Here is a 26123-nt window from a genome sequence, read left to right on the forward strand (position 1 = left end):
GATGGGTCCATGTCCAGACAAACAAGAGCAACAGGGGGGGAGACAGCCTTCAGCTAATCAGCCAGACAGCTCTGTTTCACACATAAAGACTATGTGCTCAGAGGACTGCAGTTGCCATATCGTTGCCGTCGGACACAAAACCTCGTACCTCCATATTTTAACTTTTTTTGTCATACAGTGTGACACAAAAGTAGCAAAAAATAGGCAATCTACAAGCTCAAAACGCATTGTTTAAATTGTTCGCTGTTTTGTAGGCATGTAACGATATATCGTATATCGATATATATCGATATTAATCCCGACGATATGAATCGATTCATTGAAATTAAAAAATTGATTTTCAAAAAAAAGTCTTTGGGGGGGCTAGTGTGTGATGTGAAATGTGAGCTTTAGTCATATTCCATCATATTCAAGTGCTTTTGGAGAGAAATGATAGTTACTTTCAGTAGTAGAGCACTGTAGAGGGGAGCTGTGTGTGTCTGTGACTGTGCCCAGGTGATGATGGTCGTTGATACTCATCAAGGAAGGCAATTATGTTTCTGCACTGTCAAAAGTAATGCTACTTTTTTGCAATGTAGTTAAATAAAAAATCTCAGGGGGGAAGACAAATTATATAAAATTAAAAAAAAATAATCTTTAAAATATATATATTTTTTAATATCGTGAAAAATCGTATCATGAACCTCATATCGTGATACGAATCGCATCGTGAGTTGAGTGAATCGTTACATGCCTACTGTTTTGTTATTGAAATCATGAAAAGAAACCGTTTTGTAAATATGAGGTTTCCACCCGATAGCGAACAATGTTTCATCTGCTCAGCCATATCCTGCTACACAACACTACATCTAGACGCTGTACACAGAGTCTAGTGTTTTGTTTGTTTTTATGTTTTGTTTGCTTTTATGTTCATTGGTTTATTTGTATCGGGGTGTACTGTACGAAATACATTAATGTCAAGCAAATAGGAAAGTACCATATTTAGCTACTAGTTCATTTGTAGTCCCTGGTCATGTGTACAGAAGCTTTAAAACAGTGCAACACCTACCATTTCCACTACAAATGGATAACTATTATGTTTTGTTTGCTTTTATGTTTATTGGTTTATTTGTATCGGGGTGTGCTGTACGAAATACATTAATGTCAAGCAAATAGGAAAGTACCATATTTAGCTACTAGTTCATTTGTAGTCCCTGGTCATGTGTACAGAAGCTTTAAAACAGTGCAACACCTACCATTTTCCACTACAAATGGATAACTATTGGCATCCACATGCACACAGATCAATAGAACAAATACAACACAGAATACTAATATCAAAATATTACATAGGCCGAAGTTATAAAACAAGTTAAAGTTAAATGGACACTGTTATTTCTAACTTCATGTGAGGAAAATATGGAAATCTGGGGAGGTTTTGTGATCGACAGGGAGCTTGTTAAATTCTTTAATGGCTTTAAAAGAAAAGGCAGATTGTGCAAATAAGGCAGTGTTTAGGGAGCTGCAGTGCTGTCTCTCCTTGAAGTAGACCTTGAAGCTCCTTGAAGCAGCATTGTGGATTAAATATCGGCGCTGTGGGGTGGAAACCAGCTTGTATATCCAAAACATTCCTTCTTTTATTATTATTTTATAAAGTTAAAGAACTACAAGCTGAAAATGTTCCATGTTTTGAGCTTGTAGATCTAGCTGCTATTTTCCCTCACACTTTTGTGTGATGAAAAAAAAAAACATAAAAAAGTTGAAATATGGAGATTTCTGTCCGACAGGATTATGCACCAAATGGACATCCGAATACAATATTTTCAAAGCTTAACCTTTTATATTTTTTCAAGAATCTCACACATGATACTGCTGTGATTTCCTGGTTAGAACTTTCAGGGCTTGTTTATTATGTTTTATTCTTTTTCTTTTTAAACTATTAACACAGTTATATTTCAATACATAATATGCCTTTTAACCCATTTTGGGGCGGGAACCCCTTTTGGTGTTAGCATTATGTTATGCTTTAGCTATTGAAAAATAGCAGATCTACAAGCTCATAGCGCGCCACTGAGTGGCGCGCTACGAGCTTGTAGGTCTGCTATTTTTGAAAAATCGAAGAACCACTGACATAGAAACATAGCTTTTTCAGAAAACTGTCAGGATGTAGAAGACATTATTAGAATCTGATCTCAGGTCAAAATGGGTTATGTCATGCGATTAAAGGTTAATATATCACTCAATTTCAACATTGAACTGTGTGCAGACCGCAGGACGTGTACAAACATCATATCTAATCCATGGATGGATCCAGTGGACGTGTACACACGTCCTAGCGCTTTTTTATCGATATCAAACAAAAACTTTTTTGGGGGGTTGGCCTCTCCTGCATGCGCGCTGCCGTTCACTTCCTTTACGGCTCAGAAAGAATGCCTCGTATCTCCTAATCCATGGAGGGAGCTCTCCATGGTTTTGACCAGATGGGCATACTTCTTAACCTGACTCCGCCAGATGGGGCAGCAGAGAGTACACTACTTCTGTCTTCATTTCTGACTTCAACAAGCCTCTCGTTTGGAATAGTAACGCTTCTAGATATAGACTTTATTTGTGTTAAAGGGGCATTCCACTCATTTTCAACATTTTACTATGTCATTAATGTACCTTAGAGCTGTTGTGTGGAAATAATAAAAACGTTCCCCCATTCTGTGTTTCCTAGAACTAGAGGTCTGAAAAAAATCATTAACATGGTGAAACACATCTTGATGATGTCATCAAGATGTGTTTCACCATGTTAATGATTTTTTTCATAATTACAGTTCTAGGAAACACAGAATGGGGGGACTTTTTTTTATTATTTCCACACAACAGCTCTAAGGTATATTAATGACATAGTAAAATGTTGAAAATGGGTGGTTTTCCCCTTTAAGCAGTTTCACAGTTCCACAGTTCCACAGTTGCTAAATACAGTGAAGAGCCGCGACATACTAAATCCAACACAGGTTTGAATAAGTCAAAGTCATCTTGGATGTCATCTTGAATGAGATTAATAACGGAGTAATTCTGTAATCAGCTGTGTTTTGGAGGAAGCACATGAAATCAAGCTTCATTTTTATTCATGCGGGACTCGAGATCAGTACATCACGTACTGTATCAACGGAAACGTTCAAAGGAAGAATTACATTTTTATGGACTTTTGATATAAAAACTTTATTTGTAACATCGTGAGGTAAAGACGGAACCTTATGCCTCCCGGTTTTTGTACGGATTGGAAGGGGGGGGGGGGGGGGGGGGGGGGGTCTTTCAGAGTAAAAGCTGCCATAATCTGCCCGGCACCCCGAGCTCCTATTTTGAAAGAAATCCCGGCGCTTATTGACAGACAGCTCTAATACTTTGCGATATATCTTCTTGTGAAATGTTCATGTTGTGTGGTTTATATTTATGTACAGCAGCTAACATGCTTGAAAATCTTATCATATTAGGTTCAATGCAACACACACACACACACACACACACACACACACACACACACACACACACACACACACACACACACACACACACACACACACACACACACACACACACACACACACACACACACACACACACACACACACACACACACACACACACACACACTCAGTTGAGCTCCTATGGGGCATGGGTTCTCTACAGGGATGTCGATTCATGTTGTCCTCAGTTAGCTCTCTGCCGCCCACTGCTCGACCTCAACCTTCCCTCTGAGTTCGCCCCACTGCCTGCCACAGTGTCACTCACTACTGCAGTTCTCCTCAACCACTGCAGCCACATTAGCTCCATCTAAAGAGGAATTGTTTTTGATCAAGCAGTTTGTTTTTTAACCCATTTTGACCTGAGATCAGATTCTAAAAAATGTCTTCTAAATCCTGACAGTTTTCTGAAAAAGCTATGTTTCTATGTCAGTCGTCTTTGATTTTTCAAAAATAGCAGACCAACAAGCTCATAGCGCGCCACTCGGTGGCGCGCTATGAGCTTGTAGATCTATTAAATGGGTTAATAGATAAATATGAGTTAATTAGCTGGGTTAGACATCAGGTATTTTCTTTTGTAATCTACAGTGATGTCACTCATCTAGTATGTGCTAATAGGGGAAGGGAATTGACTGGAGGAGCAAACAAAAGGTGCTTCTTCCGTGTATTTGGTTCCATTTTGTAGCACAGCAGCTTGAAAAATGAATATGTGGACAACCCTGTCTTTCATTTTTCATAAGATGGTGGTTCATGCAAGTCCCGACACTACCATAGGACTACTTAACCATCATTTTGTGGACAGAAAAATCTACCACTGCATACCAGGGGTATTCAACTAGATTAGACAGCCGGCCACAACTGTTAACCGACATTAAAGGAGCATTCAGTGATTTGGAAAAAAACCCCGGTCCACCCGGTAACAAGATGTGCACATGCACACGCTCTACAGTGGGGGAAGTACAACAGACCAACAGCACGTGCACCAAGGCCAGCCCCACTCGATCATGATTGGAGGAAGGCCCCTCTCATCCTGATTGGATGAAGGCTTTGCCACCCAAAGCCCAAACCGAAACTAGGGTTTTTTTGACCCCAGGGGCTCACTGGGGACAGGGAGGAACTCCTTATATGGTCAGCACACTTTATAGTAGGGAGGATTATCCAAAAAATAAGAAAAAATAAGTGATATTTGAATTAAGTGAAATCACTGAATATACCTTTAACATAATTATAAATCTGTATTGTTTATTGTGACACCTGGAGGCAGCCACACACAGTCGCCACGCAACTGCTTCACGATTGTTGCAGAATGTTGTATTACAAAAGCTAAACAAAGGGAAATAAACATCATTGACCCTGTTCATTCACCCCTAAGACATTTGATCAAAGGTTTTGCCATTAATGTTGTTGGATTCACTTAAGCTGAGCAATATAAGACGCACACTGTAGATGCATATAGTAGATGCATATAGCTGTGCAAGCAAGCAAGAAAGAAAGAAAGAAATTCCACTGACATTCTTAGTTTACGCATGTTTCATGATAACTACTTTTCATGTATATGATGTATTACCATGCTTTTTGTTCTTGCTTAATGTAAATCGCTCTGGATTAAGAGCGTCTGCTCAAATGCCTAACTTGTAAAATTGTGAATTGAAAGAAAGAAAGAAAGAAAGAAAGAAAGAAAGAAATGTATTTCTGGTCATTTCCTTTCAACATGGATACAATTCTGGGTCAGTTAAGAAGTAATAAGAAAGAAGAGAGTGAGGAAGGGAATGCAAGCAATGAAGAGATAATGGAGAATGATGAAAAAGGAGATAATAATGTGACAGAACCTTAACACATTTTGACCTGAGATCAGATTCTAAAAATGTCTTCTACATCCTGACAGTTTTCTGAAAAAGCTATGTTTCTATGTCAGTCGTTCTTCGATTTTTCAAAAATAGCAGATCTACAAGCTCGTAGCGCGCCACTCGGTGGCGCGCTATGAGCTTGTAGATCTGCTATTTTTCAATAGCTAAAGCATAACATAATGCTAACACCAAAAGGGGTTCCCGCCCAAAATGTGTTAAGTACCCATCTCCCCATTGAATTATTTGATACATTCTGGATCGCATAATGATATGCAAATATAACAAGATATGAAAGTGCCGCAGAGTGGTGAAATCTGGTCTCATACATGTCTTCAAAGTCTAAAGAAAAGATGACTTGCCTCTCTTAAGAAATCCTCTCTCAGCAATCAACTCTCTCTCTCCATCAGGCTTTTGTTCTTGTTCTGTCCTTCTTAACTGTGCAACTTTTTTCTCCCTTGTTATACTGTAGCAGTTCCTAAATATGTTAAGCAGTTTCACAGTTCCACAGTTGCTAAATACTAAAGTTACAGTTAACACCTTGCTTGCCCGGACCTATTTAATCCATTTAATCCATGTGCCCATCATTTATAGCGCCCGGGCCACTTTTACCAGCGCACCGGAAGTTGGTGTGCATGTCTGTGTAGCAGCTAACAATAGCCACACCACTCTAGAGTCGATCGACAACAACGGGAGGTAATAATAATCGCGACTAGCGACTGGACCGCTGAGCGCCGTCTAACACAGGATCTTTTTTCAGAATTAGAACATTTTCGATGACGTGTCACTTTTTGACACGTCATCGGAATGGGCAACAAGCGCTCCTAGGCTCTAGAGCAATGCAATCGGTTTTGATATCATTAATCTCCTTCCTATTTATCAATCTCCGGCTTGGGCACTTGACCATGACCTTGAACTTGACGGAGATCTCCGCCCCGGGCCTCCATGGTTACTACAGTTACTAAATCCAACACGGGTTTGAATAAGTCAAAGTCACATACTCCACCAAACCTAATCGAAAAATGTATTCAGGTCTTCCCATTTGTTAACGACGGGGTGCAATGGCTTTTGGGGAATTTTATTTGTGAAGTTTCAGTCTAAAACGGAAGGCTGCCTGTATGCTTCTGAACCAATCAGAGTGTTGCATCCCTTCAGGCTATGGGTCGTAGCTTCGCGGCGCTTGGAGTTGTTTGTTTACAAAACTTTACAAGTCAGATACAGAGCATGCAGCTACTACGTGGCTTATTTCTAACCTATGATGTTTTCAGATACATATTTTAGCGTGCTGGTTAATTTTAAAATGAGTAATACACTGTCTGGATGTCATCTTGAATGAGATTATAATAACGGAGTAATTCTGTAATCAACATCAGCTGTGTGTTGGAGGAATGCGCAGCATGGGAATGAAATCAAGCTTCATTTTTATTCATGCGGGACTCGACATGTCATCACGTACTGTATCAACGGAAACGTTCAAGGGAAGACATTAAAATTGGATTTTGATGGACTTTTGATATAAAAAAAAACAAAAATGGAAATTTTCCCATTGTTTTGGCATCAATTGTAGTATGTACTATGCCCGTAATGACCACGGTTATGCTCTAAAAGTGTGAAAAACGTATTTTTCATTTCACTACGTCTTTAAGGACAATAATTAGTGACCAGAACCATGAACACATATGTTTACATTGAGTCCCAAGGCTTTATAGGAAAGCTGGGTGTGTTAGATCAAATGAATATCAAATATCTAAATATTAAATGAATGAAGTTCCCCCCCCTTAAGCCCTATTTTATACTACAGCTATTCGAAAATAGCCGATGTACAGTCCACAACACATCGTTAAGTGGTGCGTTGTGAGCTTGCAGATCTGTAGCCTGGCCCAGCCAGCATGCTTTCTGGTCTAGAGGGGTGGGTCGCATGGAGCAATATTGGTCCAACGATCGTCCACCCCTCCCCTCCCTGGTAGAACCAAGCCCCCAGTGAGGCTCTCCAGCGCTGAAGCACTCGGCCCTAGTGGTTGGAGCGTGAACTGCAGGCGGACCCGTGGATTTATGCTGAGGAAACCCCCTGCAGCTGGGCTTTAACATTGAGCGCTCGGTTGCACTTCCGCATTTGGTCAACTTCCACTGAAATTAATAGCAGGGGGGGGGGGGGGGGGGGGGGGGTGCTGTCGCTCCAGTTCAGTCTCTATCCTTTTATTACTCTATGTGTAGAACAACGGAGACAACCAGGAAATGTATCTCCTTCCCCCAAGCTTTCATTCTTTGAGCGGATGCGAACGAAAATTAAAGCCTGCGTACCGAGGCTAACAGAACTGCTATATTTTAAACCGTTACACTATAGCAGCAATAATATTCATATTACGTGCCTGCATTTGGGTGATGAAACAGGAAGAAACTGCAAAGGCAAAATAGTGAATGAAACGGGTCTGACTGATGGGCAAAATACTATATATGCATTGTAAAATAGAATGTTCCACCTCTGGGTGATTCAAGGAGACTCCCAAATTGTCAAAACACTTCACTTCAACTTCACGTTTGACAATAAAGTCAAATAAGTGCCTCATTAATTTAATATCATGCAGTATATTTTAACTTACACAGTATTTCGGTTATAGAAATAGGTAGTGTTACCAATCAATTTATGTCACTCACTCAGTATTTACCTTATATCTATAATGTGTGGAGTCCAATGTTTGTACACGTTGCTCCATGCTAGCCTAATTTGCCATGCAGCTAACTCCTCATACTCTTTACTCAGCACAATCCTGGCTAACAAGCTGGCATTGGGACCTCAAACTGTCTGCTAAAGCAACTAACTCCACCACCTCTGCCCCTCTCATGCAAGTAATTGACAATATATATATATAAAGTCACAACACCAACTTTGATGAGGCAGTATTGCTTTGTTTTCAAAATATAAGGTTTTCTTAATTTCCTAAAAATGAACATTTTGGAGTTAGGTGGTTTCTTCCCGACAGCAGATATATACTTTGTGGAGTCCCCTATACCATGGGTTTTCAATAGGTGGTCCGTGGACCACTGGTGGTCCGTGGACCACTGGTGGTCCGTGGAGGTATTGCATGTGGTCCCTGACCATGCATTTAGTAATGTAGGATTTGTTGATTTTAAATGTTCTTTCCACTAGTTGAGAAACCGTGAACTGAATGACCTGGTGACCTATGATGAGTCCATCCATGTAGTCATTTACTGAGTGGAGTTCAAGAAATTCAACAGAAAAAGGGAGTTAAAATCTCAAGAAGGGGGAAGTGCACCGGATTGTCTGGTTGAGTCATTATTATTAGGACATTTTACCAGTAGTAGTCAACGGTTGAGAAACAGTGGGATGTGTATACACATGGGATGCATAGCAAGTGTTAACCCAACACAACAGTGGTCCCCAGGTTGATTCTAAGTCAGAGTGGTGGTCCCTCGTTCACAATCAGTTGAAAACCACTGCCCTATACTATGTGACTATTTAAGACAGCGTTCAGCCCAGGAAGCTAGGGTTCATGTAGTTAATTAATTAATCCATGATTCTCACAGTTACTGCAGCCTAAAGACCCGCATAAACTGTTTATAGAGACGATAGTCTTTGAAAAGAAGTAATAAGCTATTGTGAGCACATTTTATTATGGGCCTTTTATTTATGAAACGGTAATAGGCCTATACAAGTTAATTTAAAATGCTACACCCCTCTTCAAACAAGCGAAAGTTTAGCAAATGACTAAAAAAGTCAGCAGATTAAGACCGCTTTTAGTCAGTATGTGAATACAAACTGTGTGAAACTAACTGTATGGCTTTGATATTGGTCGGGCTCCTATTTAATTTATGTTTGGATTCCAGCGTTTGTCCTTTTAAGATGAAGCCTCATGAATAGTTGATGCTTTGGCCTTTCGTTAGCGCGCAGGAGGCCGGTTGTCAGTCAGGAATTAAGGAGAGGCAGGCGCACAATACCAGCATGATGCCAGCTGCTTAATTTAATATTAATGTCGACACAGAGAGAAAGTTGGGAGAGAGATAGAGAGACCAAAGAACACAGATAAACTACAGACATACCGAAAAAACACACGCACACGCACACACGCACACACGCACACGCACACGCACGCACGCACGCACGCACGCACGCAGGAGAGAAAAAGAATGAGGGGTAAATGGTGCATTTATACTTTATAGCGCCTTTATCCAGAGATTACAGAGATTGTGCATTACATTCACCCATTCATACACCCATTCACACACCGATGCCGGAGGAAACCAAGCAAGGCACCAACCTGCACATCGGGAGCAATTAGTGGTTCAGAGTCTTGCTCAAGGACACTTCGACACTAACTCTGGGGGAGCCCGGGTTTGAACTGGGAACCTCCCATCCGGTCACTCTACCCCTGAGCCACTGCCGCGCCAGGGGAGGGAGGGAGAGAGGGAGCAGGTGAGTGAAACATTTGAGAGAACTAGAAATAAACCAAATATGTGCTCCGCAGAGCACATATCTCTGCCAAGCTGGGTGACCTACCCATGCAGGATTAGTCGTGAGTTGGAGCTATGACCTGTATGGTTGAACTTTTTGAATTTGTGGTATACACTATGGACAGAAGTTAAAGTGATTTGGAAGGTTACTCCATTACGATAGTTTTGAAAGCCAGTTACATGCAAGCAGTATGGAATATCAAGCTATTTGACGCTCATCACATCACACCCGAGATCATGTGTACCTAATTTGGTGAAAGAATCATGTCTCTGCAGCAAACAGTGACATCTGTGGGGCCCCCTCAGTGAAATTGATTTTGGCTCTGAGTCTGCATTGTTTAGAGACGTCTTTCATTGGCACCATCGCAAAAATGCTTTCTCAGGCTGGTGGGGACAACGTCAGGCATCTGCTCTACGGATAGTGTACTTTGAGAATACTCGTTGCGATTCAGCACTATAATAAAGTTGAGTTGAATTTAATTAGTTTAATTGAGAGACTGGTACAGTGGTTTGCGAGAATAGCTCAGAATTCACACACAGCCAGACATACAGACATGCTGCCACAGTGCACACAGACAGGGGCAAAAACATAATCTCTGTCCCCGGGCCAGATAGAAAGATTGACATGGCAAGAGAGGAAAAGAAAGGAAAATGTAAATGAAAGCAGACACAAGCCACAGACAGAGAGGAAGAGCGTGGAAAGGAGATGGGAAAAGTGCATTCGAGTAGTATAAGAAGAGAAAGGGTGAGAGAGAAATAGACAGTCTTGTGGCATAGTGTTGCTATGAGTTATACCTCTGGTAAAATGATCAAAGTCTTCTTCAAAGCATACACACACACGCACGCACAATGGGAAGCACACGCACACACAGCACACGCTAACCCATGCAGTATACAGTAGATGTACAGTACAGTGCTGTACAGTAGCTTGGAGCAAGGAGAGAAAACCTACCGCATGAAGTGGATTTCCCTGATCAATCGGTACTTTAAAGTCAGCCTGGAGCTCATCAAAAGCTGTTATCTGTGTGTGAGAGAGGGCGAGAGAGAGAGAGAGGAGATGGTGAGAAGAAGAGTGTCTGAGCAGAGCACCATCATTTCAAACTGCAGTCACAATGCTTTTTATAACATTAATTATGATTTAAAAAGCAACAATCAATATCTGTTACGTAGCACTCCTTTTTCTTTAAATGACACAAAAAATAAAAATACATTTGTTCTTTTTTTTAAAAAACAAACGATAGCCCATGTTTCTTTGCTGTGCCTCTGAGCACATTACCACAATATGAACGAGTGCTCATGAATGAGGCCACGAAAAACCAAATGAGGCCCCAGGGGGTGATGTGACTGGATCACCCTGACTTTCCAGTTGGGCTCTATATTTTGTCCATGTTAAACACCTTATCCCTAAACTAATCTACTTTGCCTTTTTTTTACTATTTTGAAAATCGACACGTTGTGAGCTTGTAGATTGGCTATTTTAACTATATTCAAAAATGTTTTTCAAAATAGTAAAAAAAATGCAAAGAAAGTTTAGCATGGATCTACAAGCTCACAACGTGTCAATGTAGATCTGCTAGTTGAACTATTCAAAAACTTTTTTCAAAATAGTAAAAAAAGGACGTGTGGGTTGCACCCCCATTTATTTTCTCCAAAATGGTTGGTATTCAACCCTTGCTTTGAGTTGCTTAGTGGATTGTGTCACACTTTGCCTAGTGTGGGTAGTATGTTAGGCCGGAAGGCACTGATGAAAACTGTAAAAACACTGGAAAATGATTGAAAAAGATGGCCAGAGAGTCCTTGCTACAGAGACGAGGTGGTTGCTTTATTCACCTTTTGCACACATACATCCAAGGGTCAAAATGAAACAAGTATTTACAGCATGAACTGGAAATAATTGGCCTCGGTCTCATAACCTCCACAGTCCTACCTTGACTGATACCTGGCAGTGGCAGGTCTCCCTACTTATAGGCTAAGCCCCTCCCACTGGACCATACCAAATCCTAACTGGATCCACAATTAAATTAATTTCACCGTGTCCGGAGACAATACATTTCTCAATACACATTTAGTGTCATGCATTACTCATAAAAAATATCCACATAATATAATAAACATAATTAGTATTCACTTTCCTATGTTACACAAATCCAAAGTTGGCATGTTCCCCACCACACCCAGTTGGTAGTTGTTCCCTACAATGGAGTCAACAATCAGTCAATCAACACACAATATATAAAGTAAAATAAATTCTCTGCAACAAATAATTCAAACCCTGTTTGTGAACTTCAGTCTCAGTGGCAGGGTGAACTGCCACAGATTGGATGATTGCACTCTCCCACAGTAATAAGGACAAATCTAAAATAAAACAGTAGCGGGTGCACGGAATATCCAAATGCAGCCGCAACAGGTTGGCACCTAGCTCCTCCTCATGCTGGTCACCAATCTACACACATTTTGCTGTGGGATGGCATCCCATTCCTCAACCAGGATTTGTTGCAAGTCAGCCTTTTATTGGTCACTCTAAAGGCTCATTCATAGTCTGGATTTTCGGTGGTGAGGTGACCACCGCTCCGGTGGTGAGCTGACCACCGGAGTTGAGCGGTGGTGAGTAAAAACAGAGAGAAGGGCTGGGGCGGTGGTTTGCTCTTCACCGCGGCTCGTGACGTCATGTTGTAGTTCGGTGGTCACCTAACGAAAATCCAGACTATGTATGAGCTTTAACATGTACAGCACCAAGCTGTACAATTACAAGTGTTCAATTGGGTTGACACCTGGACTCACGGCAGGCCATTCCATCCTCTCCACTCCCAAATTCTGGAGGTACTCTGTGATGATCCTGGCTCTGTGGGGGAGAGCGTTGGCTCCAGAATCTCATCCGGATACGGGGCTGGAGCCGCTGGACTGGCCACAGGTCGTACCGGGCATATTCCCAGTGGGCCGCGACCATAGGGGGCCGCCATGATAAAAAAAAAAAAAACCCTTTTTTTCCCCCCTTTTTTTTTGGACAGGCAGGCAGGCCAATAGGCGGCAGGCCACCAGGAAAGGTCTGGGCTTGCTGCCATTCTGCCAGTGCCATCATGATAATTTCACTGTACCTGTATCAGTGAGTGACAAATAAACCCTCTACAAAAGGGTTGTGTAGTTGTCTGTTGGTTTGTATCATTTATGTTGTTCTGTAAAAGTGGTGGTATTAGGGCTTGTTTGTTTGTGTGTGCCTCGACGGAGTGGGCGTGGGCGGTAGAGTTTCTGCTATCTGCGCGCTGTTTGTGGTGGGCCGGTCTGGGCCAAAATCACGCGAAAATGACCGGGCCGAATTTTTGTCCCAGTCCAGCCCTGTCCGGATATCTGCATTGAGATTGGCTTCAATGATGACAGCTAGGTTATGTCTTGCCTGTGAGAGAGATACCACCCCTGGCATGCCAAGTGTTGTGGCTGAGTAAGGATCTTCCACAAGCTACCGAGTTCCCTATAATTAATAAAGTGTAACAATGGCCAATATGTGTTGTTTTTTCCTTATTAATGTGGGAGACTGCAATCATCCATATTCCACTAAGCAACTCAAAGCAAGGGTTGAATACCAACCATTTAGCATTTTGGCAATTTTGGTTGTATGTGTTTATGAGGTGACAGTACTTTATTAGACCACTTGCTGTGGTTGTTATGTGCAATGATGTCTTCCCTTTGTATTTAAGGTTTCTTCCTGGAGGCTGAAACGTTGACAGTCAAACGTGCCAATGAAAAAAAACAGAATATCATCCCCTCCCCTAACCCCTCCCCCGGGCTCCCAAACTATGGAACGCCCTACCTATTAATTTAAGACTTGCAACATCTGTGTCATGTTTTAAATCCCTTCTAAATACCCACCTTTACGTTAAGGCCTTTTCTTAATTTCTTTTTGCATACCTTATTCTATTTTTGTGTGTATGCTTTCATGTTGTGCTTGCTGTCATTCAATGTTATCTTGTTGTAGCTGTGACTACGTTGTTGTCGTTTATTTTTTACCCTGTAATGTAAAGCACTTTGTGACTATGTCTTGAAATGTGCTATACAAATAAATTCATTATCATCATTATCATACAACAACAGCTGTGGGTGCGGCTTTAGTTAAGGTGGAATACCACCCATCACCACCCACCAGGCAAACCAGGCATACTTAATGAACTGGTGGGCGTATCCACATAAAAAAAGACATTTTAACAAATACTGTACCCTTTATTTACTGTACGTTTATTTCTGCCATGAAAGGTTTAGAAATCATGTATCTTAGCTTTATATATCTTAGCTTACGCATGTTTCATGAAAACTACTTTTTATGTACTGTATGTGATGTATTGCCATGCTGTTTTGTTCTTTCTTAATGTAAATCGCTCTGGATTAAGAGCGTCTGCTAAATTCCTGCTAAATGCCTACATTTACACCAAAGTGATAAGCAATAGGCCTAATTCACATTCTTGAGGTTGGACCAATTTGCACCATATTGTGTCATATTCAGTTAGAGATCTAATATGACCTTTCATGGTCTTGTTAGTGATTTGAGGTGTATTGACTTATTGTAGATGGACATACTGTACTGTACGGACATTCAGCCTCATTAGCATTGTTTTGCAGCTGAACTAATAAGTATCATGTCAACCCTTTTTTCAATTCAACCTACATACTTGGAGAAGGTCATGTGATATATGCGCTATGTTAACCTTTAAAACCGTGTTTTTCAAAGTGGGGACGGGGAGCCCCAGGGGTCCTTGAGGCGGTTACAGTTATCCTCAGCAAAATGATGAACAGTTTTAACCCATTCTGAGAGGGAACCCCTTTTGGTGTTTTAAGCATTATGTTAAACTTTAGCTATTGAAAAATAGCAGATCTACAAGCTCATAGCAAGCTTTTAGGTCTGCTATTTTTGAAAAATCGTGAAAATGTGGTGCAAAGCGAACGTTTTTAACTCAAACCTTTGCTTCTGGGTGGTCCCTGGAACAACATGTTATCAGATGGGGGTCGGCGGCCAATTACATACATGTTTTGGGGTCCTTGACATGAAAATGTTTGTGAACCACGGATATAAAAACATGGGTTTTTCAGAAAACTGTCGTGATTTAGAAGACATTTGTAGAATCGACGTCAGGTAAAAATGGGTTAAACGACTTCAGCACTATTATTACAAATAGCAGAACGAGCCCATCTGCATTACGCTATTTTCACAATTTTTTAAAATGTTTGCCTCATAAAATAGGATGTTGAAAGTGGCTCATTTTACTATAATTTCACCGGCTAGACGGTATTTCAATCAGAGAAGGTACTGTAGGCTATATAGGAATGACTATTCAAATCGTAGGTTCATCTATCTCTCCTACAGTATATTTAATGTAGCAACTGAGATTTCAGGGGGTCCTTGGCGACCGCCATGTGGCAGCAGAAGAGCAAGATGTGAAAATAGCAGGGGTCGTGCCCACGTGTGAGTATTCATATGCATACTGTACTGATGCCTCATGCTGTGCATGGAAAATGGATTACTACCTTATGCGCGCAAGCACGTGTGTGTGTGTGTGTACCGGTATGTGTGTGTGCGCGTGTGCATGCACACGTCACATATGTCACACTCAAAAAGAAAATTGGATTACTACGTTTGTGTATGCACGCGCATGCACGTAGCGCGTATACAGTAGCCCTCCAACAAAATCAGATTTACTGCACAGTTTGTGTGGCACATAAAAGAAATAAACTATATCACAGCTATTAAAATGAGACAGCGAAAGAGAGATTCAGAAAGAGGCAACGAGAGAGAGAGAGAGAGATAATGCAAGCGATGACATGTGTGTTAGTGTATGTGCATGTACAGTATGTGTGTGTGTGTGTTATGGGAGAGGGGGGAATTAACATCAGAGACATGGTGCAGGGTTATTTCCCCAGGCTCGCCTACACACTGACAGGCAGGCGCTCCGTGTTATTTCCCAGTGGAAAGATCCTGGCTCATTGCTCGCCCTGTTACAGCGTGTTGGCAGTCTCTGGACCGTTGCTCATGGGCAGACATGAGACACTGAGAGAGACACACACACACACACTATCATGGTTGCATAAACCCCATAGCAAACACTACGCATGCACAGTATGCAAGCATGCATCGCAAGTGAGCATACACACACTGCTTGCATGGATGCATACATACAGTACATCGGTGCACAGACTTTTAGTGTGCACGTGCATTGTCCATGTACTGTACCTACTGTAGGTCTGTATAATTATGCAGTGCATATGCGCACAAAGGTATGCCACACACACACACACACACACACACACACACACACACACACACACACACACACACACACACACACACACACACACACACACACACACACACACACACACACACACACACACACACACACACACACACACACACACACACACACACACACACACACACACACACACACACACACACACACACACACACTTTGTAAACACCAAAGCTAGGGTGACGTATTGCACATCACGAGGGGGTTAACACAAATACCCAGCATAATATGCCGGGTATATACATATATATTATATGTAAATGATGTAGTATGCCACACGAGTCAAACTCTACGGGGGGGTTATTTACTGTTGCCAGACATTTTCTGTATAGGGCTTAAAGCATTTTGACCTGAGATCAGATTCTAAAAATGTCTTCTACATCCTGACAGTTTTCTGAAAAAACCCATGTTTCTATGTCAGTAGTTTCCAATATTTCATGTCAAGGACCCCCAAAAATATATGTAATTGGCCGCCAACTCGGTGGCGCGCTATGAGCTTGTAGATCTGCTATTTTTCAATAGCTAAATTATAACATAATGTTTAAAACACCAAGAGGGGTTCCCGCCTAAAATGGGTTAAAGCAAAAATCCACCCTAAAACAGAATTCTTACTCCGAGGATTTCTGTTATTTTTCTTTCTTTTCTTTTTTTTTAAAAACACAACGGAATTCCTTTTAAAGCTAGTGATCTGACATCTGCAATTGCATGGAATAATACAGTGGCTTTGCAAATGGAATACATTTGTGCAATAGCTTTGGGTCCGTCTGGCCCGAAGCACAGTCTGTTTTGAGGTGGACGTTTGCTTTAGTGGCTTTGAAGTCCAGGTTGGCTGGCAGAAACGGCAAACTGGCACCTTCTGCTACGCTTGGCACACTGTTTGTGGATAAACAGTCTTTCAACACAGACTCTGTAGTTGCCGGTCGACTGACACTCTGTGTGCGTGTGCGTGTGCGTGTGTGTGTGTGTGTGTGTGTGTGTGTGTGTATTTCAATGATAGAAAAATGAGGACAGTCTTTGAAGATGAATTTGGATTTGAATGTAGGATTTGAATTAGGGCTAAATTAACGGTTAGGTTAAAGGTATGGGTTATCCAGAGGTGGAAGTCAATTGAAAGGTGTGTGCGTGTGTGTGCGTGTGTGTGTGTGTGTGTGTGTGCGCGCGCACGCGTGTACTGTACACACATTGTTGTGAACCAATGTACTTCTCAAGCACGAGAAAAAGCTGACATTGCCGTCAAACTGAAACGTTGCTGTGTGAGCAAGACAAAATATGCAATGTCTTTTAACGTATGCATGCATACAGTACATATACAAGACGTTTAGCACTGCATGTCTGTGCTGTGCATCTGTCAGTTGAAACTAATGTACGGCACCTTCTAATCTACAACATGCTTCCCAACATGCAACCTTCCATGTTGCAGCTACAGCGCTCGAAGGCATTCATATGGAGATAATTGCATTAAAAACAACAGCAATCTGGGGAACATCGATTCCAATGTAAAAGTCTACACGGTCCACTTAAATTATTCAGTGTCTCGTCTCAATTATTCAGTAGGATTTTAAAACACACTCGAAGTGGGTTAATCTTCCACTCACCCGTTTCCCCAACAACCTCGGACTACTAATTTGGAACACAATTGAAGATTGTTGTCAGCAACGCCAAGTAATATGCATTCAGGCAATTGAGAACTGAAAGGCTCTAGATTGATATTTATGCATTGCTGTCCCCGGCTCCAGACCTTAACAAACGGGGAGAAGTCTTTAGCCCGCGCTATAACGCAGGCGGAGCTGAATCAATCAAGGATAGCAGGCGGTCCGTCCTCGTCCGAGCAAGTCTTTGTTCATCTGTGGCAGTTCATGTTTAGTAATGTGAAGTGGGGCAATTAACGCTTGCTAAAATTGCCATGCTGGCACGAAGCAGGCTTCTGACACATGGCTGAATTGCAGGGACTGGTGATGTAATAGAAGGGAATACCCTGTTTGGGGATTAATGCTGAATTTTGGAAAGCAGTACAGTGAGCCAGGAAAGCACTAGCAGCGAGACCAGCCTCAGGCTAACTGAGATGGGGTGCAACACGGAGGAGGGGTTCGGGGGGGGGGGGGGGGGGGTGTTGGAGTTATGAAATAGAATGAGAGAAGATATGTTATTCGTACATTGTGACACATTTTCTCCATGCTCTATAATTTGTGAAACAGCACTGACTGTGTTTAATTTCCTCGTGTTAGTTTTTGAAACCCAACCCCCGCTACTTTTGAAACATGAAACCAGCAAACCCCCCTCCAGCAGACGTTGTGGAGGTCATTGGCTACAGATGTGTGCAGGGGGTTGGTCTGTGTTTTCACCTGAAGCGCTCACATTATGTTTAGGCCTGTATCTCCACACATACAGCACCTTGGTGGACGGCGAAACAAATGGAGAAGGGCATTTCCCTGTTGTTACCCCTGGCACAGTGGCGTGCACAGATAGACACTAGGGGGTGCTAGAGCACCCCCTGCCCTTTTGGCAATGTGCCCTTTAAAAAAAGGATTTTTCAAATATTTTTCAAAAATAGCAGACCTACAAGCTCATAGCGCGCCACTCGGTGGCGCGCTATGAGCTTGTAGATCTGCTATTTTTCAATAGCTAAAGCATAACATAATGCTAACACCAAAAGGGGTTCCCGCCCAAAATAGATTAAGGCAACCGGCCGGTTCCACGCGCTGCACAAGGTGCCCTTTTTTAACTTGAGCACCTGCCCCTCTAAATGTCTGTGCACGCCACTGCCCTGGCATATTGGTTAACTAGACTGAGCAAAAAAAGGAAATCTCTTCTGTCCACAGGAAATTAAGGAAACACTAACAACTGCATTAGAAGCACATAATGCATCTGTAATCACAACTAGTTCATTGTAATTACATTCTAAAAACAGAAAATAAACAATAACATTTATGTCAATATGCATCATTGCCTCAAATGCTGGTGTGCATTTTTCTGTGCTGTCAATAGTGATTGTTGTCCAGCATGCATCAATTCTGCCCATTCAGTCAGTTTTCCCGTGGGGGTTTTCCCGAGGCCCCTTACATGCAATACATATCAATGGACGTCAATGGAGGATGGAAGTCCCTTCGGAAATCGCATATGGCATTTCTTATTATTTTATACTTCTACAATAATTGAAGCTGCTTGCTCACTCAATGCTGAGAGAATTATGTTCAAAATAATTAACCGGTCGCAATAAATCAGAAACCGACAAATTGTGCAAAAAAGGGGAAGTCAGGAAAATGTAGAGTGGATGGACATAATGAAGGGGTAGATAAAAGGGACAGGGGGGGGCGGTGGCGGCACGGGGGTCACTATACCTTTACAGTATGTGTGTTGTTCGGTAGAACAATAGAAACAGTGGAGTCAGGATGATGGATGGGGTGCTAGTGGGGGTTAATGAACTCGCGGTTCGATTGCTGAGCTAACTCAACTAAACCTCACATCACTGCCATTAACCTGCAGCTCATGTCGCTAGAAAGCCTTGCCGTTTCCTTACAAATCACTGGTTTCTCTGAGAAATGTCACACCATTTCTTCTCACACCTGATCTCTTTATACTCTGAAGGCTATCAAAACAAGCTTTACAGTTTCTGGAAATCATCGTGAGTGAGCACGTTTTTTTTTTATACATGCAACTAATAAAGCTTGTTGGGAAACTTTAACCCTAAATAATGTTGCTTCGACACAGCCTGCTCTACAGAGATTATTCATGCCGAAACTGTAGAATTTTATTCTGCTGTTTGTAGAGCTGTGTCTAGCCTACTAGGAATTTGTCAACAAACCAACCCAAATGCATATTGATCCATTTTCCAGCCTGTTCTGTATCATTGACACTTTCACAGTCTATTCTGTAATTCCTCAATAGAGATGAAGAAATACCAGGTTGTGATCCTATAGCCTTATGAATATGTTAATAATTTGCCTCATTATGCCATGGTGAGGGTAATTACCCTGCACTTATTGTCTTATGGAAGGTTTGCATGGCATCAGTCCTGGGCCCCCCTCCTATGTCATTAAAGCAACTCTCTTGTCATCACATCCCACATCTGTTCCTCATAATGATGACTAACTATCACATTTCTGGCAAAGGGGGGTGAGAGGTGTGCATCTCTGCTTGTTTGCTGAAATACTGTATATAATGAGTTCTATATACAGTGTGTATATCCAGTTGTATAGTAGGTCTACATCAGACACCTCAAGCTCAACCTTGTCGAGACGCTTAGCCTCCTTGGAAAACCCTATAGAGCGTCGCAGTCCCGCCTCCTACCATGGACCAGGAAATGATTCTCCGTTCATTTTCCTCATAGACATTTCAGAAAGTATTTATTTAAAGACGTTTACGCCACGGACAAAGCCAACTCGAGTCGTGACAAATCATGACAACAAACACAATTTTTGGGGCCGAAAAAATAATTAGAAAGAAGAAAAAAAACGGCAGGTTTCTTCTTTAAATAAATACTTTTGCAAATGTCCATGGGAAAAATGCATTGGGATTAATTTCCTGGTCCATGGTAGGGGGCGGGACTGCGACGCTCTATACACCTCACTGTCACCACGACTCCTACAGGACTGCAACTACTAGTGTTTGTCAGAAATTGTCAGAAATCTTAAACAAACCTGGATTTTCCTCACCGAAGGGACTTACCCAAACTCTATCATATCCTTTGCTTGGAGCTGGTGCAGCTTGTTCCTGTCTAGTCTCCAGGGGGGACCCTCCCCTATATCTCATCTAGAATACAATACATGTGCATTCACTCCACTGCCTCCATGTAGCCCATTTGTCTCAGATTCAACTCCCTGGTGCTGGCACACATCTAGCTGTACCCCATAGCTCCAGGCCATATACTCCATTGCTCCCTGGTCTATGCCCTGTAGGGCACTTATTGGCTCTTTCTTCCCTGGGGCAACTTGGCCTCGACACCACAGCGTCGCAATTATTCTCCCTCCTGGCTCGACCAGTGGGTGAATAATCATCCCATCTCTGAAAGGAGAGCAATGGGGATACATAGCAATTTGGTTGTCCTTGACATGAAAATGTCTTAACCCATTCAGGCCTGACGTCGAAATTAAAAAAAAAAAGTTTTCTAAATCATGACAATTTTCGGAAAGATTTGAGGCACATTTTAACGATTTTTCAAAAATATCAGACCTACAAGTTCATAGCGCGCCACTCGGTGGCGCGCTATGAGCTTGTAGATCTGCTATTTTTCAATAGCTAAATTATAACAATGTTTAAAACACCAAAACGGGTTCCCGCCCCAAAATGGGTTAATGGTTAATGTGGTTAAACGCTAACGTGACATGGATGCGTTCCAGGTCTCAATGGATTAAGAGTTATTATTATTATTTCATGATAATGAACCACTTACACCACTGGGGTATTAAAAGAAGATGTCCTTGACTTTGTTTTGTATTCATCTACCTGTTTCACTGTCGTGTGAGCCATTAGAACCATGTTGCAGCACTTCCTTCTGCTGTAAAATATAGAATTTTACAGTTACGCATAAGGAGTTTCACTGAAAACGTTCCTTCTCGCACACGGATATTGAGGAGGCAAGTAGTGTAGCCGTTAGTGAGGAGACAGTGTCACGGATGAGAGAGTACCGTGAGAGTTCAGCATGAGAAATTATTCACATGGCACCTCTGCTAAACCTGTGACTGTCCCGTACATGTCAAAATCTCAGCGTGGGAGCAGACACACTGAGGAGAGGCACAAACAGGGGAGGAATGAGAACTGGAATGCTAGCTAATGCTGCCTAATTAAAACAAAAAAATGTGCATCAAGTTGTGTTAGCTTTTAGGTAGAGATGTCCTGATACTGTATCGGTATCGGGAAAAGTATCGGATCGGCCCTTATTTGTCATATCGGGTCATATCGGTATCGGTGAATATGCCAGTCTAACCACCGATCCGACACGTAAGGGGTTGACTATGGCAGGTAAATAAAATGTTGGGACATGTGGAGTTTGCTTTGGAGTTGCCCAAACTGCAAGTGCACATTTGAGTGAGGAGTCTGCTATAAACACAACACGATATATAGCTAGATCACGACACTGGTATCGGTATTCGGTATCGGCTAACACAGAAATTGAGGTATCTGGATCAGATGCGAAAAATCGGGACATCCCTACTTTTAGGTCAGGAAAATCTATATTTATTGTTATTATTATTAATATATATTTTTACTTTGTACATGTCTAGCGATCAGGCCTCAGACACACGGCTAAACGCCTGATTCTATTCTACGTCCGAGCATAGACATGGTAACGCCCCGCCTGCCTCTGATTGGCCTACCGACACTGCCCGTCTTACCAGACCTTCCTCTGAGGTGGATAGCTATAGAGCGTCGCAGTCCCGCCTCCTAGCCCTGGACCAGGAAATGAAACCCAATGCATTTTCCTCATAGACATTTCTTAAAGTATTTATTTAAAGACTGTTACGCCGCGGACAAAGCCAACTCGAGTCGTGACAACTCATGACAACACAAACAATATTTTGGACCAAACAAATAATTAGAAAGAAGAAAAAAACGGCAGGTTACAACACTTTTTTTGTTGTTTTTCTTCTTTGTAATTATTTGTTTGGTCCAAAATATTGTTTGTGTTGTCATGAGTTGTCACGACTCGAGTTGGCTTTGTCCGCGGCGTAACCGTCTTTAAATAAATACTTTAAGAAATGTCTATGAGGAAAATGCATTGGGTTTCATTTCCTGGTCCAGGGTAGGAGGCGGGACTGCGACGCTCTATATGCTGGATAGTCTGACGCGAGGTTACTTCGTGGTGGGAAGTAATACAAGTACGGTACAAAATACAAGAGAATGACAGTTTGGCACGCGCGACAGAATGCAGCCTTGTAACTTGTAACTTTTATTTTTGTATAAGAGGCAAACTAATAATTGTTTATGCCGTTTGCATTGATTGAATAATTGATTAAACACGTACGCCGTAATATGTTTTGATTTGGGTGTGTTCTAAATAATGTGTTTGTGTTGATTATCGTGTATTAATCTAATCATAGTAAACTAATACTATTATACTAAAGAAGATAAAGATCAAGGGAAAAGAGACCTTTTAAGCCCTAACCACATGCAACTCCTTGGGTCAAAACGGTTGCAAGGAGTTAACGCTAAAACCGCCTCGACCCTTGGGTGTGGTTTGGGCCATTGAATTCCATGCGTTGAATCACTAGGGTCAAATTGACATATTGGTTGTTCAGTTTGACCCACCAGTTTTGGAGATATGGCTTATAGATTAATGTCTTGCAGAAAACAGCGAGTTGAGAAAACAGGCTTGAAAGGTTCACTTCTGTGGTCTCTAACATTACACCTAGCTACATGTTTAAGCATTTATTTCATATTTACATGTCGATTTCAGCTCTGACACTTATTTCAGACATGCTCTAGTGTGTGAAGAGTCTGCCTGTGATATTAACTCATTAAAAAAAAAATGTTTTTCTCCTCTGGTGAAAAGCTGTAATTTGCGCGATGGCAGTCTCTCAGTCAAATCTGGTCACATATCACACGGCAGGGACAACGCTACGGCAGGGACAACGCTACGGCAGGGACAACGCTACGGCAGGGACAACGCTACGGCAGGGACAACGCTAAAACCGTCTCGACCCTTTGGTGTGGTTAGGGCTTTACAGTACAATAATGTTTCAAGTTCACACATACAAATAAATTACACAATAATATGGAGCTCTGTGTCAGGCATGCCCAAATATGGAGTGTTGTGATGTCAGAACAGGCCAGCTCCATATATGGAGCATGGGTAGGGAGCAAGCCCCCAGTAAGGCTATCCAACGTTGAAGATGCCACTACCTACTGGCGAAATGGGGAATTGCAGCACTTAATGGAAGTGGACGGACGTTCATGACGTCACGTGAAAAGCCCGGACCTCAAAATTGAGGTCCGGGCCTAGGCTAAACTTCCACTCGCTCGAGCCATTGAGTTATCATTATACATCCGGAAGTCTTCCGGGTGCTTCAAAACGCCACTGAGCAACTTCCACTGAAATGAATAGCGGGGGGCGGGGCTAACGCTCCAGTTCGGTCTCTATCCTTTATATACTCTATGGTAGGGAGCCCTGTCCAGAGCCCGGGCAGAGGCCTTTTGTGGTGGTTCTGGACAACCGTGGGTCTGTCCGACCGACACTGGACACTGCACTCCCTGTGGGGGTGTGGAATGCGCCTGTCAAATTTGAAGTAGGTGGGGCGAACGGTTCTCGAGTTACATGTATATAATACAAATATACAAAATATACCGGTACATATTGCAAATAAAATCCTCAATGATAATTTATCCATTAACACTTACATCATAGGACTTTACTGTGTACGTCTGCACAGTAATAAAAGTGAACAAAATATAACGCAGTTGTTTACTAAATTGGGTCTAAAAAGGGGCATGTTTTGCACAATAACAATTAATTATGTCTGCCCACGATCTCTGTGATTCATACAGTACGTTTGTTTACCTCAGTCACTGATACTAAAATCTGATTTTATTTGTATTTTTTCTATGAACCTGTGACTTGACACCCATACCGTTATAAAACGAAAATAAAAAGATTTTGAAAAGAAGAAATATAACGCAGTTGTAGAGTGAAGGAAAGTAAAAAAAACTCAAAAAAATTCCAACCCTCACAAATGAGTGTTCCCTGAGTTTTACTGCCTGCCTGTTTGCTCGTGTCGCCCACACAGAACACTGTGATCCGAAACAACAGCCAAGTCAACATAACGGGACTCCCAACTGGGAGACTAAATGATGTCAACCTGACATTGTGCCCTCTGCTATGCTTGGGGGGAACCTCTACATCATATCTACGCCACAGGGCTTTCCCATACATCACCGGTGCGCCGGAACGGGCACTTGGCTCGCTCCCCTGGCTTAACCCATTTAGGCCTGACCTCGACATTTAAAAGAATTCTTCTAAATCCTCCAGTTTTCTGAAATAAATATTTTCACGATTTTTCAAAAATAGCAGACCTACAAGCTCGTAGCGCGCCACTCGGTGGCGCGCTATGAGCTTGTAGGTCTGCTATTTTTCAATAGCTAAATTATGTGAAAGGAGGGACACCCGCACACTGTCACTTGCTGGGTTCAGAGCATTTTATTAAAGCAACGTTTCGGTCTTGCGACCTTCCTCAGGCTTGAGGAAGGCTGAGGAAGGTCGCAAGACCGAAACGTTGCTTTAATAAAATGCTCTGAACGCAGCAAGTGGCAGTGTGCGGGTGTCCCTCCTTTCACATTGTATATGCCTCGTCATCATCGCACCTGCTCCAAACCTACCGGGTGTGCGGAAGTCATCTCTCTAATAGCTAAATTATAACATAATGTTTAAAACACCAAAAGGGGTTCCCGCCCAAAATGGATTAATGATGCTTTGAACACATTAGCGGAGCTGTGGTTTTCGCAGGGAAGGGAATCTCTCAACCACAACCTGGTCTGCTCTGGAGCACCGAGCTTTGGGGGGCGGTCGAAGTTCACCTCCTATGTTAATTAAAATGGCTTCTTAAATCGTTTATGCGAGCTCTCCCAGGAGTGGTGGTATCTCACTCCATGAGATGAGCAGATTGATTCCAGAATTAGAATCAGCGTCACATCACAGATTTTAGATTTACAAAGTAAATGTTGTTTATTTATTTTTTCGTAGAAAAGAAAGGGAAGAAGTAGAAAAAGAAGCAAATCAAACAAGTCAAAAATGTACCTATTACACATTTACATTTACACAATACACATACACCTGAGGCTGAGATAAGGTACTATAAAGGTGCTTCCCTGGTCATTCCGTCCACTAAAGAGCATGACGTTGTCTTTCAATGATATTATCCCACAAATGACTGTAGATCAAACCTTGTTTTCCATGAATAAATCCATTATAGTGACCTTTTCGAAAATGGGAACTAAGAGTTAGGTTATATGGCTTGTAATCACGTGCAGTCATGTGTGAAAGGTATAGGCCTACTAGCTCTCTGAATAACACTACACAGCAGGGAAGTGCACACATA

At 42.0% G+C, this 26123-nt stretch overlaps 1 protein-coding gene across 4 annotated transcripts in view; it reads right to left on the bottom strand.

The window, feature by feature from the left end:
• Positions 1–26123, bottom strand: part of cnih3 (cornichon family AMPA receptor auxiliary protein 3) — a 150890-nt gene that overhangs the window by 114781 nt on the left and 9986 nt on the right. For all 4 annotated transcript variants that reach the window (XM_079526503.1, XM_079526500.1, XM_079526502.1 and 1 more), the window contains exon 2: positions 10755–10823. In XM_079526503.1, the coding sequence (XP_079382629.1) occupies positions 10755–10823 (69 nt within the window). The remainder of the gene's footprint in view (positions 1–10754; positions 10824–26123) is intronic.

This window comes from Electrona antarctica, assembly GCF_951216825.1.
Source record: "Electrona antarctica genome assembly, chromosome: 17".
Lineage (NCBI taxonomy): Eukaryota > Metazoa > Chordata > Actinopteri > Myctophiformes > Myctophidae > Electrona > Electrona antarctica.